General features: G+C 47.1%; 1 protein-coding gene across 3 annotated transcripts in view; it reads left to right on the forward strand.

Moving 5' to 3' along the window:
- Positions 1 to 17,716, forward strand: part of HOMER2 (homer scaffold protein 2) — a 93,654-nt gene that overhangs the window by 38,397 nt on the left and 37,541 nt on the right. For all 3 annotated transcript variants that reach the window (XM_053888638.1, XM_053888637.1, XM_053888639.1), the window contains exon 2: positions 13,836 to 13,992. In XM_053888638.1, the coding sequence (XP_053744613.1) occupies positions 13,836 to 13,992 (157 nt within the window). The remainder of the gene's footprint in view (positions 1 to 13,835; positions 13,993 to 17,716) is intronic.

Here is a 17,716-nt window from a genome sequence, read left to right on the forward strand (position 1 = left end):
GAGAGAGAGGGAGACACAGAATCGGAAATAGGCTCCAGGCTCTGAGCTGTCAGCACAGAGCCCGACACGGGGCTTGAACTCACGGACTGTGAGATCATGACCTGAGCCGAAGTCGGACGCTTATCCGACTGAGCCACCCAGGCGCCCCTAATGTTTATTTATTTTAAGGAAATAGAGATAGAGCATGAACAGGGAGGGGCAGAGAGAGACCCAGAATCTGAAACGGGCTCCAGGCTCCGAGCTGTCAGTGCAGATCCCAACGTGGGGCTCAAACTCACAAACCACGAGGTCATGACCTGAGTTGTAGTTGGACGCTTAACTGACTGAGCCACCCAGGCGCCGCCCCCCCCCCCCCCCCAGTTTTAATTTTAAATAGGAGTGAATCCTAAGATAACAATAGCTTTTTTCCTCCCAAACCCGAATTCAGAGGAGTAGCCACGCATTCAGCGAGGGTTGGCTTCTTGAGCCGGTCCTAGAATACTGACTTTGCTACCCAGGAACGTGAAGGGGAAATGATGAACCATTCAAGCAGTTTGCCAGAACTCAGACTAATTGACCAGTAAAGGAGAAAACCAGTCTCAGACTCCTACATTTTTTAAACTTGAAAACGTTTTTTAAATTGTGAAAGCACACAGTCACTCTTTTTGAAGATTTTTTTGTTGAATCTGATGATCACAGGAGAGACAGCTAGATTCCGTTTGGGCGAGTGGAGCTAAGGTGGAAAAGGGATCATGTTCCCTGCATCGTTATATTCAGAGTGAGGGGACTCGTCCCAGGTCCCACGGCCAGGGCCAGCAGCCCCTGCTCCAGGGCCCTCGCCTGGTCCCCCTCCTGCCTCGTAGGAAGAGAGACCACCCAGTCTGAAGTTTGAAGGAGCCCCTCTACTTTCTCAACATTGTCCCCTGACGGGACAGAAATGAGATAAAATCCAACCCTATCATGTCCCTGAGACAAATGAAGATACTTAAATCTTTTCAGTCCACCATTCAGATATCTGTCGTTTTGCTTTCCTTTCCCAGAAAAGGTGGGGTGCGTGGTAACTCTCAATAGACGTGAAACCAGATGGTTGTGGGGTGACCCCGAGGACTTTTTTTGAGCTCCAGGACTTTGCTGCTGCCTCCCTGGTTCCGTTGTCTGTGTCCTCCTTTCTCCCCGTGGGCGTTCTGAGTGCTCTCGTCGACCCAGTGGGCTCCCCAGCATAGTCTAACCCCGCAGCGTCACCCCGAAAACGGAGCCCGTCGGCCTTCCAGCGTCTCGGCCACATGGTCTGCGGGCAAGGTGTTCAGCATAGTGTGGACATCCCTCAACTGCCCCAGCCAGAAAACTCGGCCTCTGGGGCGTCCTTCTCCCTGTTTTCTTCCACATTTGATGTTGAAACAAAACCGAACCGATAAACAAACAAAAAACCCAAAGCAGTGGTATCGCAGTTTGACTCGGGTATGGTACAATTCAGTTATATAAAATACACAATTCATTGATTTTTTTTTTTTTTTTTAATATTCAGAACTTGCACAGACATCCACACCATCTAATTTTAGAACATTTTTATCCCTCCTTAAAGAAACCCAGAACCCATGTGGGGCACCTGGGTGGCTCAGTCGGTTAAGTGTCCAACTTCGGCTCAGGTCAAGATCTCACAGTTCATGGGTTCCAGCCCCGCGTCGGGCTCTCAGATGAGATCTGTCAGCACAGCGCCTGCTTCAGAGCCCGCTTCGGATCCTCCGTCCCTCTTTCTCTCTCTGCCCCTCCCCTGCTTGTCCTCCCTCCCTCCCTCCCTCCCTCCCTCCGTGTCTCTCTCTCTCTCTCTTTCAAAATAAACTTTAAAAAAATGTGAAAAAAAAAAAAAAAGAAACCCAGAACCCATTAGCTGTCACTCCACATTCTCCCCATTTGTACTATAGACCAATAAAAAAGCCCTCAGCATTTAAAATTGAGAATGCTGGGGCGCCTGGGTGGCTCGGTCGGTTGGGCGTCCGACTTCAGCTCAGGTCACGATCTCACGGTCCGTGGGTTCGAGCCCCGCGTCGGGCTCTGGGCTGATGGCTCAGAGCCTGGAGCCTGCTTCCGATTCTGTGTCTCCCTCTCTCTCTGCCCCTCCCCCGTTCATGCTCTGTCTCTCTCTGTCTCAAAAATAAATAAACGTTAAAAAAAAAAAATTAAAATTGAGAACGCCGTTCTTCCCGTCCTTTAAGAAAGATCCCATCTGCCGTGATCGGGCATAATGTTGCCAAGTCATATCCTCATACCAGGTGTGGCGTGCAGCCTCCTGTATTTTGTTTCCATCGCGGTGTAACATGGGACTCTGTGCGCAGATGCATCATAGCGAAGGGAAGAGAAACTGCTGCTTCGGCAGTATTTTGTGCTCTCCTGAATTAGCTGTCCCAGGGTTCGTTAATCGTTAGGACTTGGGCAGCTTGCCGCCTGGCTTTTTAGAAATCATCACTTGGACGTATTCCGATCCTTGGCTTGGTGTTCGCAGTACGTGAATCACAGAACTCTGCTTTTTCGTTTAGAACTCCCTTTTCTCCTGATAGATTCAGACGGGGTGAGTTTTGATAGCACAAATGCTCCCTCGGTATGCCACATAACGGAATAAAATCACGAATACGTGTCAGAATCCTCAGACGGTGTGACCTTCCAGAGACAGAATGTGAACAGAAGGCGCCCATCGATGTGAAGGCCAGTTTGCAAGTGGGGGTCGCTCGCTCCCGTGTGCTTCCAGTGACGGACACTGCTGCACTCACAGCTCCCAGGTGACGTCCAGCAGTCTGGGGTAGAGAATACCATTTCTTTTTTTTTGTTTTAATTTTTATTTAAATTCCAGTTAACATACGGGGTAATATTAGTTTCAGATACACAATAGAGTAATTCAACATTTCCATGCACCACCTGGTGCTCATCACAAGTGCACTCCTTTTTTTTTTTTTTTTTTTTTTAATGTTTATTTTTGAGAGAGAGGGAGACAGAGCACGAGCAGGGGAAGGGCAGAGAGAGGGAGACACCGAATCGGAAGCAGGCTCCAGGCTCTGAGCGGTCAGCACAGAGCCTCGTGCGGGGCTCGAACTCACAAACTGAGAGATCATGACCTGAGCCGAAGTCAGACGCTGAGCCAGCTGAGCCGCCCAGGCGCCCCTAGTGCACTCCTTAATCCCCATCCCCTATTTTACCCATCCCCTCACCCACCTCCCCTCTGCTACCCAGTAATTTGTTCTTTAAAGTCAGGAGTCTGTTTCTTGGCTTGTCTCTTTTTCTTTGTTTATTTTCTTTCTTCAGTTCCACGTATAAGTGAAATCACATGGTGTTTGTCTTTCTCTGACTTATTTCGCTTAGCGTAACACTCTCTAGCTCCATCCGTGTCGTTGCAAATGCCAAGGTTTCATTCTTTTTTGTGGCTGAGTAATACTCCATTGTGTTTATACCACACCTTCTTTATCCGTTCATCTGTCGACGGACACTTGGGCTGCTTCCATAGTTTGATAATGCTGCTGTAAACATTGGAGTGTGGGACGCCCGGGTGGCTTAGTCGGTTGAGCATTTGGCTCTTTATTTCTGCTCAGGTCATGGTCTTGGAGCCTGTGGGATTGACCCCCATGTTGGGCTCTGCGCTGACCGTGGAGCCTGCTTGGGATTGTCTCTCTCTCCTTTTCCCTCTGCCCCTCCCCTGATTGTGCTCTTTCTCTCTCTCTTTTTCTCAACAACAACAGCATTGGAGTGCATGTGCCCCTTCAAATCAGCATTTTTGTACCCTTTGGATAAACACCTAGTAGTGCGATTGCTGGGTCGTAGGGTAGTTCATCAGTGTCTTAGAGTTTTCAGAGAGGTGTTTTTGCTTTTTTTTCTTTTTTTCCCAACAGTTCTTTAACAAGATTTATTTCTGGGGTATCATCATTTTTGTCAGTTTTGCCTATGACACATTTTTAAAGTAAATTTTTTCAGTTATACATACAAAAAAGTGCATACATAAATTATAAGTGTAAAACCCAGCTCAGGGAGTTTTCACAAAGTGAGCACAACCACACATCCATCACCCAGATGAAGATAGAGAACATCTCTTGCACTCCAGAAGCTTCTCTCGTGTCCCTTTCAGTTGAGAGCCGAGTGAGTTTTGTTGTACTTTCTGTCTTAATCCTGCCCTTGGTCTTGTCTTCCCATAACCTGTTTTCCTACCCTGCACCCCAGAGAAGCCCCCCACCCTACCCCATGCACGTATTTGACTCCCACACCAGCTCTGCTTTTCTGAAACTCTGCCTCTTCTCCTCACTGGCGAGATCCCCACCCGCCGCTCGGGACCACCACCCCTCTCGGAGACTCCTGACCCTTCCCCAGAGTGGATCCGATTGTCCCTCTGGGGCAGCCCACAGCCTGTGTACCAGTCCTGGAACTTCGTCAATCCCACATCACAGGGGGACCCACCGAGAATGTGTGCGGAGAGCCCCGGAAAACCGTCAAGCCCTCGGGAATATAAGGCAGTGTTATTAAGAAAGCCTGCCAGCATTCATCAGGGTCACTTGCCTCATCTCTGATGTAAATGTGACCCAAAAAGGGAATCCCCAGTCGGTGGAGGAGGAGGGTTTGTGACAAATGTGACTTACATGAGATCTCTCGTTTATCAGGTTTGTTAATCCGGGCAGTTTGGGGGCAGGCAGAAATAACTTGAATAGAATGGGTCCCCTGTGACCCGCTTGTCAGTGCTCAGACCAGGCGAGGACAGAGACTTCTGGCTAGCGTCAGCAGGTGCACGTTCACCCCAGGGAGCCCCTAATCCCTTGTCGTCATGGGGTAACGGGGAGTGAGTCCCGCGCCCCCACTGATGAGCGATTCCGCCTGCATCATGATTAATTCCTCGGACTTCTGTTTCTTCCTTTATAAAAAAATTTTTTTTTTAATTTTATCTTTTTAATTTACATCCAAATGAGTTAGCATACAGTGCAACAATGATTTCAGGAGTAGATTCCTTGATGCCTCTTACCCATTTAGTCCGTCCCCCTCCCCCCACCCCTCCAGTAACCCTCTGTCTGTTCTCCATATTTAAGAGTCTCTTCTGTTTTGTAGCCCCCCTGTTTTTATATTATTTTTGTTTCCCTTCCCTTATGTTCATCTGTTTTGTCTCTTAAAGTCCTCATATGAGTGAAGTCATATGATGTTTGTCTTTCTCTAATTTCACTTAGTATAATACCCTCCAGTTCCATCTACGTAGTTGCAAATGCCAAGATTTCATTCTTTTTGATTGCCGAGTAATACTCCATTGTATGTATATACCACGTTTTCTTTATCCATTCATGCATCGATGGACATTTGGGCTCTTTCCATACTTTGGCTATTGTCGATAGCACTGCTGTAAAAGTTGGGGTGCATGTGTCCCTTCGAAACAGCACACCTGTATCCCTTGGATAAATACCTAGCAGTGCAGTTGCTGGGTCATAGGGTAGTTCTATTTTTAATTTTTTGCGGAACCTCCGTACTGTTTTCCAGAGTGGCTGCACCAGCTTGCATTCCCACCAACAATGCAAAAGAGATCCTCTTTCTCCGCATCCTCGCCAACATCTGCTGTTGCCTGAATTGTTCATGTTAGCCATTCTGACAGGTGTGAGGTGGTATCTCATTGTGGTTTTGATTTGTATTTCCCTGATGATGAGTGATGTGGAGCATTTTTTCATGTGTCGATTGGCCATCTGGATGTCTTCCTTGGAGAAGTGTCTGTTCATGTCTTTTGCCCATTTCTTCACTGGATTATTTGTTTTTTGGGTGTTGAGTCTGATAAGTTCTTTATAGGTTTTGGATACTAACCCTTTATCTGATGTGTCATTTGCAAATATCTTCTCCCATTCTGTCAGTTGCCTTTTAGTTTTGCTGATTGCTTCCTTCGCTGTGCAGAAGCTTTTTATTTTGATGAGGTGCCAATAGTTCATTTTTGCTTTTGTTTCTCTTGCCTCCGGAGACGTGTTGAGTAAGAAGTTACTGCGGCCAAGGTCAAAGAGGTTTTTGCCTGCTTTCTGCTCTAGGATTTTGATGGCCTCCTGTCTTATGTTTAGGTTTTTCATCCATTTTGAGTTTATTTGGTGTCTGGTGTAAGAAAGTGGTCCAGGTTCATTTTTCTTCATGTCACTGCCCAGTTTTCCCAGCACCACTTGCTGAAGAGACTGTCTTTATTCCATCGGATATTCTTTCCTGCTTTGTCAAAGATTAGTTGGCCATACGTTTGTGGGTCTGTTTCTAGGTTGTCTATTCTGTTCCATTGATCTGAGTGCCTGTTTTTGTGCCACTCGGACTTCTGTTTCTAACAATGTTCTGTTGCATCAATGTGTTTCTTTGCTCCTTGTTACATGGGCTGTAACTTTATAATAATATATTTCAATATCTGATAGGGCTGAATCTCCTCATTGCTCTTCATTTTCAGAATCTGCTTGGCTGTCTTCATACGGTGAGTTTTCCACATGAATAACCCTATCTAGTTCTAAATATATTCCTGTTGATAATTGTGACAAATGTATGTATTAATTTAGGGATGATAGACAGCTTTATGTTCACTTGTCCTATTTAAGAGCAGAATGTGTCTTATTAAAGTTTGCTTTTGTGTGCCTTTAGAAGTTCTTAGGATGCCTGTGTGGCTCAGTCAGTTGGGCGTCCGACTTTGGCTCAGGTCATGATCTCACAGTTTGTTGGTTCGAGCCCCGTGTTGGGCTCTGAGCTGACAGCTCGGATCCTGGAGCCTGCTTTGGATTCTGTGTCTCCTTTTCACTTTGCCCCTACCCTGCTCATGCTCTGTCTCTCTGAAAAATAAATTAAAAAAATTTTTTTAATTAAAAAAAAAGAAGAAGTTCTTAATTTTGTTGAGGGGCAGAAAGAGAAAGAGAATCTTAAGCAGCCTCCATGCTTGGGGCAGAGCTTGACCCTGGGTTCGATCCCACAACTGTGAGATCATGACCTGAGCTGAAATCAAGATGCTTAACTGACTGAGCCACCCAGGTTCCCCTAGAAGTTCTTAATTTTTTTTAAATACACTTTGTGCATACCTCTTCAATAGATTCCTACACATGGTATGCTTTTGGTTGCTACTGTTCATGGAATCTTTAAAAAAAACCCATTATATCACCTATGTGGTAAGGCTGTTGGTTTTATTTTTTGACAATTTTATAATTAGTCATCTTGCTGAATTTTATTATTCATATTCACTTGATTTTCAGCTGATTCTCCTGGGTATTCTAGGTGTGCAGTCATATTATCTGCAAACAACAATCACTTTACTATGTTATATTTACTATGGGGCTTTTGTACGAAAGTAGAACCATGGGATGCCCATGAGTTAGAGTCTTTGCGTGGAAGAATGCACTAGAGGGACCTTTTGTCCGTTATCTCCTTTTTTACCCTCTCTGTGTGCTAGGCTTTGGAAATTTGAGACTGCCAGCTAGGGCCTTATGAACCATCTAGAGCAAAGTCTAGGAGCCAAGTGAGCCAGTTCTGCTGGTCCCTGTGACAGATGCTCAGTCCCGAGCCCATGTCCTGGGGCACAGATGAGACGTCTTGTGGTGCTCTGATGGGACTTGACGGATGAATAGAAGCTTCTGGCCAGCCAAGCAGGGGAGGAAGTATGGGCTTGAGGCAGGTCACGTGCACATGCACATTGGAAATGCAGGTGATTCGGAAGTGCCCGCAGGAAAACAGCAGGGCCGTCTGGGGTGGCTCACCGGGGGCTTGCAGACCACGTTAGCACAACTGGAGTGGGTCCGAGGGAGCATAGAACCGGGGAAGGTGTTTGCATCGGGGCAGACCCTACCTTACTGTCCACTGAGCTTGAGGGCAGGCCTTTCTCTTGGTGTTGTGTGAGTGGTGTTGCAGGGGTTCAAGACCCAAGGTAGATAAACTAGTTAGGGCATCCTATGAGACTCTGAAACTGTTTAAATAGCTGTAACGTAATGCCTGGATGCTTTGTTTTCATTCAAATCAAACAGAAGTACGAATAATAAGAATCATGAGGTTTTACAGATTCATCTCAGAAAAAAGCCTGGAGCTGAGCATTGCCAGTGAAGGATTATGATACATTAAAACATCATTTTTCTTTCTTTCTTTCTTTTTTTTTTTTACTTGCAAAAACTGGTCCTGCCAGTTCTTTGCAGAATTATCTTACACGGAGCCAGGAATTGTTCAAAGCGGGAGTCTCTGCTGAGTGGGTTTCATATCCCAAACATACATATGTTGCACAGAGTGTCTAATTATTCTCGGGGACAATTACTGTCAGGTTCCAAAATGTGTTCAATGAGCAGCAATTGGTGTTTATTCAGCTCTAAAAAGACTGTGCGAGGGAACAGTAGGTTATATTGTCTGCCTAAAGAAACGTTTTTGCCATCCGGAAACATCTGCTTTCTATTTAAAGCGCTGGAGAACGAATGGGAGTATTTTTGAAATACACTCCCTAACCATGGAACACCAAAGAAAGGAGAATAAAATTGGGTATGAAGGTAGTTTCTGTTCTCTGATACACACTCCCCTCAGCTTTTCCCTGCTGGGAGGGAAAGGCGGCCTCCCGGGTTGGAAAGTTCTGCTTCTCTTGAATTTTTCTATTTATACTGATTTGCACACTTACAGGAACTGACTTCTGTGCCCTAGTTCCAGCATTTTCGTTTTTTCAGGGGATCTCTCAGAGCTGGGGTCTGCATTTCTGAATTCTACAGTCAGGTTTATAGACTCCCTGGATTTTGCCCATAAAGATGTAAGGATTTGTGGTATATAGTAAACTTTCTATGAAGGTCAATGTATTAGTTATCTTTTGCCGTGCAATAAGTTGTCACAAACTTAGCAGCTTAAAACAAAACCCTTGCTCTGGATCTAGAGTCTGGGCATGGCTTAAGTGGATCCTCTGGGTCTCTTAGGAGATGTCATTAAGGTGTCAATGGGGGCTGAGATCTCATCTGAAGACTCAACCGTGGAAAGATCTGAGCTCAAGCTTCTAAGCGGTTTGGGCAGAATTTTAGTTCCCCGGGCATGTTGGACTGAGAGCCTCATTTCTTCTCTGGCTGTTGGCTGAAGGCCACTCTCCGTTCTGCAATTGGGGGTCTCCCCAGCACGGCGACTTGCGTCACCAATGCCATCAAGAGAGTCAAGAGAATCTGCTAGCAAGACAGAAGCTACGATCCTATGTAGCTTACTTGCACAATGATGTCCCATCACCTTTGCCATATTCTTTTGGTTAAAAGCAGGTTACAGGTTACCCTCCCTCCCCCCACCCTCACTGTCCTGTGCTCAAGGGAAGGGGCTTACATAAAGGCGTGATTACCAGGAGGTGGGGATGGTTGGAAACCACATCAAAAGCTGCCTCTTGCAGGGGTGCCTGGGTGGCTCAGTCGGTTAAGCGTCCAAATTCAACTCAGGTCTTGATCTCGCAGTTTGTGAGTTCAAGCCCCGCGTCAGGCTCTGTGCTGCCAGCTCGGAGCCTGGAGCCCTCTTTGGATTCTGTGTCTCCTCCTGTCTCTGTCCCTCCCATGCTCATGTTCTGTCTCTCTGTCTCTCAATAATAAATAAACATTAAAAAAAAAAAGTAAAGAAAACAAAGCTGCCTCTTGCAGACAGCTATTATTTTAGAGAGTGTGGCATAATGATTAAGAGGGAGGGTGACCATGTTACTTAGAGCCGACTTCAAATCTCAGGTCTGCCGCTTACAGTGTAGCCCAAGGCAGGTCCTCGGCCTCTCTCAGCCCCCATTTCCCCACCTGTGCACCCCCCCCCCCCCCCCCCCCCCCCCCGCCAAGAATTGCTGTGCTCCTAAAGGAGAGGTCACATGTCAAACCCAGCAGATGGTAAGTAGTCATTAATGTTAACTGCTGGCTTTTTTTTTCAATCCTTCCCTGCCCCCCCCCCCCGCCTTTTTTTAAAATACCATCAGATTTTTGAATTTTAGAAGAATTAAATGGAACTGCCCCTGGCCTCAGGCTTGGTTATTCACGTGGAAATCTCAGTATCGTGGGTAGTTTCCTGGATGTAAAGCTGCTACCAGGCCGGCTGGCTTTCCCAGGACTGAGGAAGGCAGGTCCTGGGCTCTCCCCGCTCTGCCCTGCAGAGACCTGACCACGGCGAGCCGGGCTGCAGCCACTGAGGGCGTGGCCAGCTGGGTCCGCTGTGCATTTCCGACACACTTGGGGTTCTGGGTGGGGCCCCCAGGGTGACCCACGATGGCTGTGGCCCATCCCCAGAGCTGAGCGGGCAGATGTGGAGTTGGGGCAACTTCCTGTCCGTGTGTTCACCTTGACCTGAATCACGCCATGCACATGACTCTCCTCTTTTGCTTATCCCTGGTCAGGAGCTCTCCCGTCTCTTGTCTGTCTGTCCCTCCCACCCCGCCTCTGTTCGCTTTGCTCTCCTCACTTCCTCTCTCCTGCAGGCCTCAGGGACACAGGGTGCTTGCAGGAGATCACTGCTTGGCCACACAAGCTGCACCCCCGTCTCTGCCCAGAGCACTCCTGCCTCACCGTGCATCTCCCCACCCTTTGCACCCCAAGTTCCTGTTCTTGGTGTCACCGTAGTCCCCTTCAGGCTGAGGGAGGAAGTGTTCGAGTCATTCCGTGTCATTCAAAATTAGCTGCGTCTTTCTGGAGGAGAGATGCCGGCTGTGGGGTCACTTTTTCCATCTTTTTATCTAGATCACTTGTTATGTTTGATGTGCCTATCTCCCCAGCTTCTTTGGGGGTAAAAATCACCTGGAGCTCTTGTTAAAAACAGAGCTACCCAGGGGCGCCTGGGTGGCTCAGTCGGTTGAGCGCCCAACTCTTGATTTTGGCTCCTGTTACGATCTCACAGTTCCTGAGTTTGAGCCTGGCATTGGGTTCTGCTCTGAGAGCACAGAGTCTGCTTGGGATTCTCTGTCCCCTCCCACTCACCCTGTCCCCCAGTCCCCCAGCTGCCTCTCCCCTGTTCATTCTCTCTCTCTCTCTCTCAAAATAAATAAACTTAAAAAAAAAAATAGACCTACCTAACTCCTCCCTCTACAGCCAGGTTTCTGGGGGGTGGGGAGTGGGATAGGTTGGGGCTCAAGATCTTGGTTTTTTTTTTTTAATGTGTATTTATTTTTGAGACAGAGACAGCATGAACGGGGGAGGGTCAGAGAGAGGGAGACACAGAATCTGAAACAGGCTCCAGGCTCTGAGCTGTCAGCACAGAGCCCGACGCGGGGCTTGAACTCATGGACTGCAAGATCATGACCTGAGCTGAAGTCAGATGCTCAACCGACTGAGCCACCCAGGCGGCCCAGGGATCTTGTATTTTTATTAAGTGCCCCAGCTAATTTTATCAGAGGGTTAGAAAACACTGGTCTAATGGTGCTAAAGCCCGGACCCAATCCCTCTTCCTCAGTGTGGAGGACACGAGGGCAAGTCTGAAAGCCGAGCCCTTCCCCAGCGAGGGCTCCTGCCTGACCCCCGGGCCCCTGCCCGCTTGTTCCCCCTCGGTGCCAGGGAGGCGCGGACTTCAGCACAGTGTGGTTATTTTCTCTTATCGAAGTACAATTGGCATATCGCACTGTGTGAGTTTTAGGTGTATACCATGATTGCATATGTGTACACGTTGCATGATTTCTTTGAAAACCTTTTCTGTGGTTTCTGCCCTTTCCGTCAGCCCCTCTTCTTGCGTATGCACGAGAATGCCGTGTGAACAAGTGTTTTCCTTTACGGTGTTGTGCTTAGATGATTTGCAAAACATGGTGCCGGGGCCGACAGCACAGCTGGGGGATCCAGATGTCAGACTTCCCCACGTGGACGTGATTAGCAGCGCTGGCAGTCGGGTGCACGCGCACACACTCCCCTGCATGCTGGCCCCTGGTGACAGCAGAGGCAGGAAATTACAATGAGAATATCCCTTTTGTTTCCACACGCAGTCCCCCTGCCGCTGGAACGGTGTCAGTTTGGGAATGGGTGGGGGGGGGGTGAACTTAATCACGGTTGAGGGAAGACAGATGTCCTAGTAATCCACACCCCCAGGGGCACATGTCCTGCTCTGGGATCTAAAAGGGAGGTTTCGGGGTGGGGGGAAAGTGAATGCTTCTGTTGGTTCTTCTGGAAAGCTGGCCTCTCGATTAACAGGTGCATCGAGGTGGCATGCATAGCATGCCCTTGGCTTTTATTCTCCCAGAACAACAGTCATGAAAATCTTTCTGCATTTGTCTACAGTCGATGGCCGATGCTGATATTCATGGTGATGTTCTGTATTCTTTGCATGAGGCTCAAGTAGTAAATTGCTTTTCTAGGAAGAAGTTTCTCTTCTAAGAAAGAGCTTTCTTTCCAGTAATGAGCCTTCTATAGGCAGGATGGATTCAAAGCCTGCTTTGCCTGAAACCACTCTGTCTAGAGACCAGACTACTTAAAATTCACTTTCTCCTTTTGATTTTTTTTTTTTTTTTTTTTTTTTTTACCCATTTGTCACGTCCTACTGTTTTATGTCGTCTCTTTTGGCATCATTGGGATTTTGAAAACTCGTCCTAAGTTACCTTTTGGTTTTGTTTTTATCTCTAGTAAATGCTTATTACACCTGTAGCATTTTATGAATGATGGGGCTGTCTTTACATCCTGCTGGCTTTTTCCCCCATCTTATTTTAAACACTTAAAGGATTTTTTTTAAGTTTATTTATTTTGAGAGAGGAAAAGCATGTGTGCATACATGAACAGAGGAGGGGCAGAGAGAGAGAGAGGAGAGAGAGAATCCCAACCCTGATGGTGGGGTTCAAACCCATGAACCGTGAGCCAAATTAAGAGTCAGATGCTTAATCGACTCAGCCACCCATGCGCCCCTGAACACCTTAAGGATTTTTGAGCCAGTTTGCCTGAAGACCCTTTCTTTAAAATTAGGTATATTCTGCAATGATGCTATGTTTGATTTTTATCTTACTTTGTGAGGCATATACCTTAAAATATGAATTGCATATAATACATTATGGTTTTTATCCATCTGCCTTATTTCTTGATGCTTATTGTCAAGATCGAATTAATTCCCCACTTGTCAGAAAGAAACCTGGATAGTGTGCTCATTTGGTTAATAATCACATTAGGGGTGCCTGGGTGGCTCAGTCTGTTGGGCATCCGACTTCGGCTCAGGTCATGATCTCGCAGTGCGTGGGTTCAAGCCCCGCGTCGGGCTCCGTGCTGACAGCTCAGAGCCTGGAGCCTGCTTCAGATTCTGTGTGTGTGTCTCTCTCTCTGCCCCTCTCCCACTCACGCTCTGCCTTTGTCTCTCTCTCAAAAATGAATAAAGATTAAAAAAAAACATGTAAAGAATCACATTAAAAATTTACAGACGTGCAGAGGGAAAAAGCAACAACAGTGATACGGAGGCAAGAATAGCAAAAGAGCTGGGTTTCATGACTTTAAAACTCAGAAAGGTTTATAAGTTGGAAACAAAACTTTAAGGCTCAGTCCATTACGAATGAAGCCATCATTCATAAAATGCTGCGGATTTGAGAAGTACTCACTAGAAATAGAACAACAAAGCTGCAAGTGGACTGCAGAATGCTAAAATGGTGGCAGAATCCTCCAAAATAAACGTGTCGCAAAATCCCCAAGAGGCCAACGGGCTGTCAGAAAAAGAGCCGGCCTGCGGCAGGATGCAAAACACCGGACTAGGAGTGGCATTTAAGGCAAATTGTTCATTAGGACAGTCGCCCTGAAGCCTCAGTGTGCGGGGTTTCAGTGCCTCCTCTGCTGGGGTCTCTTTTTCCTCTTATTTTCATTGTCCTCATGCATATGTATCTTTGCCAATAAGCTATGAAAATCTCTGGGGGCCACGGGGGGGGCCAGCAGTCACTGGCGATACACGAAGCCGTCTTCCCTCAACTCACACGTGCTTCTCTCCTCTCGCAGAGAACAGCCTATCTTCACCACGCGGGCACACGTCTTCCAGATCGACCCCAGCACCAAGAAGAACTGGGTGCCTGCAAGCAAGCAGGCGGTCACCGTCTCCTACTTCTACGATGTCACCAGGAACAGCTATCGCATCATCAGCGTGGATGGAGCCAAGGTACCACCCCAGAGGCTGATTTTAACATCCTCCATTCCTTCCTTCTCATCAAAGGCAGATAGGTTTGAAAGCGGAGGGGAAAGGGTGCACCGGATCCTAATGCTTAACGCAAATGCTGCTTTTAAAATCACGACGTTGGTATAGTCACACAGCCTGCTTTTTTTTTTTTTTTCATTTAAAATTATGGTAAGTGAAAAAAGAAAAAAAAAAGATTTCCCTGTTACCACATTGGCTTTGTAACTGGTGTTTTAATGCCCGTGTAATGGCTCCACTGAGGTCCTGTAATGTTCTCAATCTCTCCCCTTCTGGTTGCATATGTAAGTAGCTTCCAGTTTTTTACTGTTACAGATAATGAGCATCTTTTTTTTTTTTTAATTTTGTTAATGTTTATTTATTTTTGAGAGAGAGAGAGACACAGAGTGTGAGCAGGGGAGGAACAAAGAGAGAGGAAAACACAGAATCCGAAGCAGGTTCCAGGCTCCAAGCTGTCAGCACAGAGCCTGACACGGGGCTCGAACTCACAAGCCATGAGATCATGACCTGAGCCGGAGTCAGATGCTTAACCAACTGAGCCACCCAGGCGCCCCTAATGAGCATCTTTATGCAACAAATACTCTCACTCATTCAGCACATACCTAGTGCTTTCTTGTGGATATTTCCTTAGGATGGATTCCCGAAAGTAATATTATAGGCCGAGATATTAACTATGGCGTATGATGGACGTGACCAAATTCCTTCTGAAGAGTCCCTTCTTCCAGCACGCACGAGATGCCGCGTGTTACACCCTTACCAGCATTGGGTGTTATATCTAGTCTGGTTTTGGTGGTGTTATTCCCAGAAGTCGAATTTTATTATAAGATTTTGTAGTATTTCTTGAAATACATTTTTTTTTCTGGATGCTTGTAGTATTCTGCTGTCTTCCTTGATATTTTGGCCACATTGCTATGGGAGCAGGATAAAGAAGGCATGTCAGCAGTATCACCAAGTTAACAAAAAAAGTAGATTTGATGCTTTATGATTTTTTTTGTTTGTTTTTAATCTCTGTTCATCCCACTGGACAGTTTTACAATTTACATTATCTGCTGCACCAGAAATTCAGTCTGTCTGGGCGCCTGGCTGGCTCAGTCAGTAAAGTGTGCAACTCTCTTTTTTTTTTTTTAATGTTTATTTATTTTTGAGAGAGAGAGAGAGAGAGAGACAGAGCATGAGCAGGGTAGGGGCAGAGAGAGAGGGAGACACAGAATCCAAGGGAGGCTCCAGGCTTCGAACTGTCAGCACAGAGCCCGACACAGGGCTCGAACTCATGAACTGTGAGATCATGACCTGAGCCGAAGTCGAACCCTCAACCAACTGACCCACCCAGGCGCCCCAAGAGTGTGCAACTTTTGCTCTTGGGGTCATGAGTTCAAGCCCCATGTTGGACGTAGAGTTGACTTAAAAATTTTAAATAAATAAAGTCACTTATTAAAAAAAAAGAAAGAGGGGCGCCTGGGTGGCGCAGTCGGTTAAGCGTCCGACTTCAGCCAGGTCACGATCTCACAGTCCGTGAGTTCGAGCCCCGCGTCGGGCTCTGGGCTGATGGCTCAGAGCCTGGAGCCTGTTTCCGATTCTGTGTCTCCCTCTCTCTCTGTCCCTCCCCCGTTCATGCTCTGTCTCTCTCTGTCCCAAAAATAAATAAACGTTGAAAAAAAAAATTTTTTTTTAAAAATAAATAAATAAAAATAAAAAAAAAGAAAGAAAGTCAGTGTATCTGAAGCTGAATCCCCCTATTTGCCCTCTAAACCACCTCTCCATTTTCATTCCCAATCATTTGGGCTAAAAAAAGAAAAGAAAAAAAGTAGAAACTCATTCCCTTTTTAGCTGGTCAAAAGAATCTGCCTTTGAAGTACCTCACATTTATGCCTGCTGTTTTGTTTTATGGCCACAACTTGTCCTGAGACCGTCTTTTTCTTTTAATTGAAGTGTAATCAACATACGATGTTGTGTGAGTTTCAGGTACATGACATACTGGCTCACTGACTCCATGCGTTACTTCGTGCTCAGCAGAAGTGTCACCACCTGTCACCAAACAATGTTTTTACAGTATTATTGACTGTTCTCTGTGCTGCACTTTTCATCCGCATGCCTTACTTATTTTCTAACCGGAAGGTTGGGCCTCCTGCTTGCCCTTAACGCATTTCGTCCACCCCCCCCACACCTGCCTCTCCTCTGACAACCATGAGTTTGTTCTCTGTTTTCTGTTCATTTGTTTTGTTTTTTCACATTCCACATGTAAGTGAGATCATACAGTATTTGCGTTTCTCTGACTTATTTCACTTCGTACCGTACTCTCTAGATCCAGTCATGTTGTCACAAATGGCAAGACCTCGTTCCTTTGTTTATGCCTGAGTGACATTCCATCGAGTACACGTACCACATCCTTACCCATTCGTCTGTGGATGCTCACTTGGGCTGCCTCCGTGCTTTTGGCTGTGGTAAATCACACTCAGTAAACGTGGGAGTGCGTCTTTTTGAATTAGTGGTTTTGTTTCCTTGGGTGAAGGCGGGGGAGGGGCAGAGAGAGAGGGAGACAGAGGCTCAGAAGCAGGCTCTGTGCTGTCGGCGTAGGGCCTGGTGTGGGGCTCCAACTGACGAACTGTGAGATCATGACCTGAGCCACCCAGGTGCCCTGAAATTGTTTTTAATGTTTGTTTATTTTTGAGAGACAGAGAGAAAGAGACAGAGTGCAAGCAGATGAAGGGCAGAGAGAGAGGGAGACACAGAATCGGAAGCAGGTTCCAGGCTCTGAGCTGTCAGCACAGAGCCTGACACGGCACTTGAACCCATGAACCATGAGATCATGACCAGAGCCAGAGTTGGCGCCCCGATTCTCTATGCTTTTGAGCTGGAATCCCCTTGATTCTTGCCAGGATTCTCTGATAGGGGTGGCCAGTCAAGCTGACCCACTTTATCTGTAGACGCTGTCACTTCATCTGCTGTCCTTGAGCTGGGCTTACCCTTCTGTCAGCTGTTATCCAAGGATATACTGGGCGTAAATACAGATAAAACCACTTTTCTTAGAGAAAGTGCTTTAGTCCTATTAGCTGGGCTTTCAGTAATTTGTCAAAGTGTCCACCACTGTATCAGACAGCTCTGCGGCTCCTGAAGGGCCAGGACGGTGTGGTGGGGAGTGAGCTGGACGTGCCAGTGGTGTGTGAGGAATCACATGGGTGCAGGGGGGCCGACACCCTGGCTGCAGAGTGGAGCCAATTCAGGCTCGGTGCGGGGTCCCTTACAGAGTGGGAATTGGAAACCTGGGCCATGGGACACTGCCGGAATTCAGAGACGGAGCCCGAGGATCTTGGGCCAGCCCTCCTATGGTGCCTGGCCTCCTGGTGTTCGTAGAGCCCACCCAGGGCTCCCACTTTACCCCTGCGGCACGAGAACCGTGACAGGGCCTGTCCTGCAAAAGGGGGTGTCCTGTGAGGGAGCAGGAGGCCCAGGGTAGTGGGCATGTAGGGACCTTAGTCATTTAAAATTTTTTTTTTTTTTCAACGTTTTTTATTTATTTTTGGGACAGAGAGAGACAGAGCATGAACGGGGGAGGGTCAGAGAGAGAGGGAGACACAGAATCGGAAACAGGCTCCAGGCTCCGAGCCATCAGCCCAGAGCCTGACGCGGGGCTCGAACTCACGGACCGCGAGATCGTGACCTGGCTGAAGTCGGACGCTTAACCGACTGCGCC

Source organism: Panthera pardus, unplaced genomic scaffold (genome assembly GCF_024362965.1).
Source record: "Panthera pardus isolate Hobbes unplaced genomic scaffold, ASM2436296v1 HiC_scaffold_23, whole genome shotgun sequence".
Lineage (NCBI taxonomy): Eukaryota > Metazoa > Chordata > Mammalia > Carnivora > Felidae > Panthera > Panthera pardus.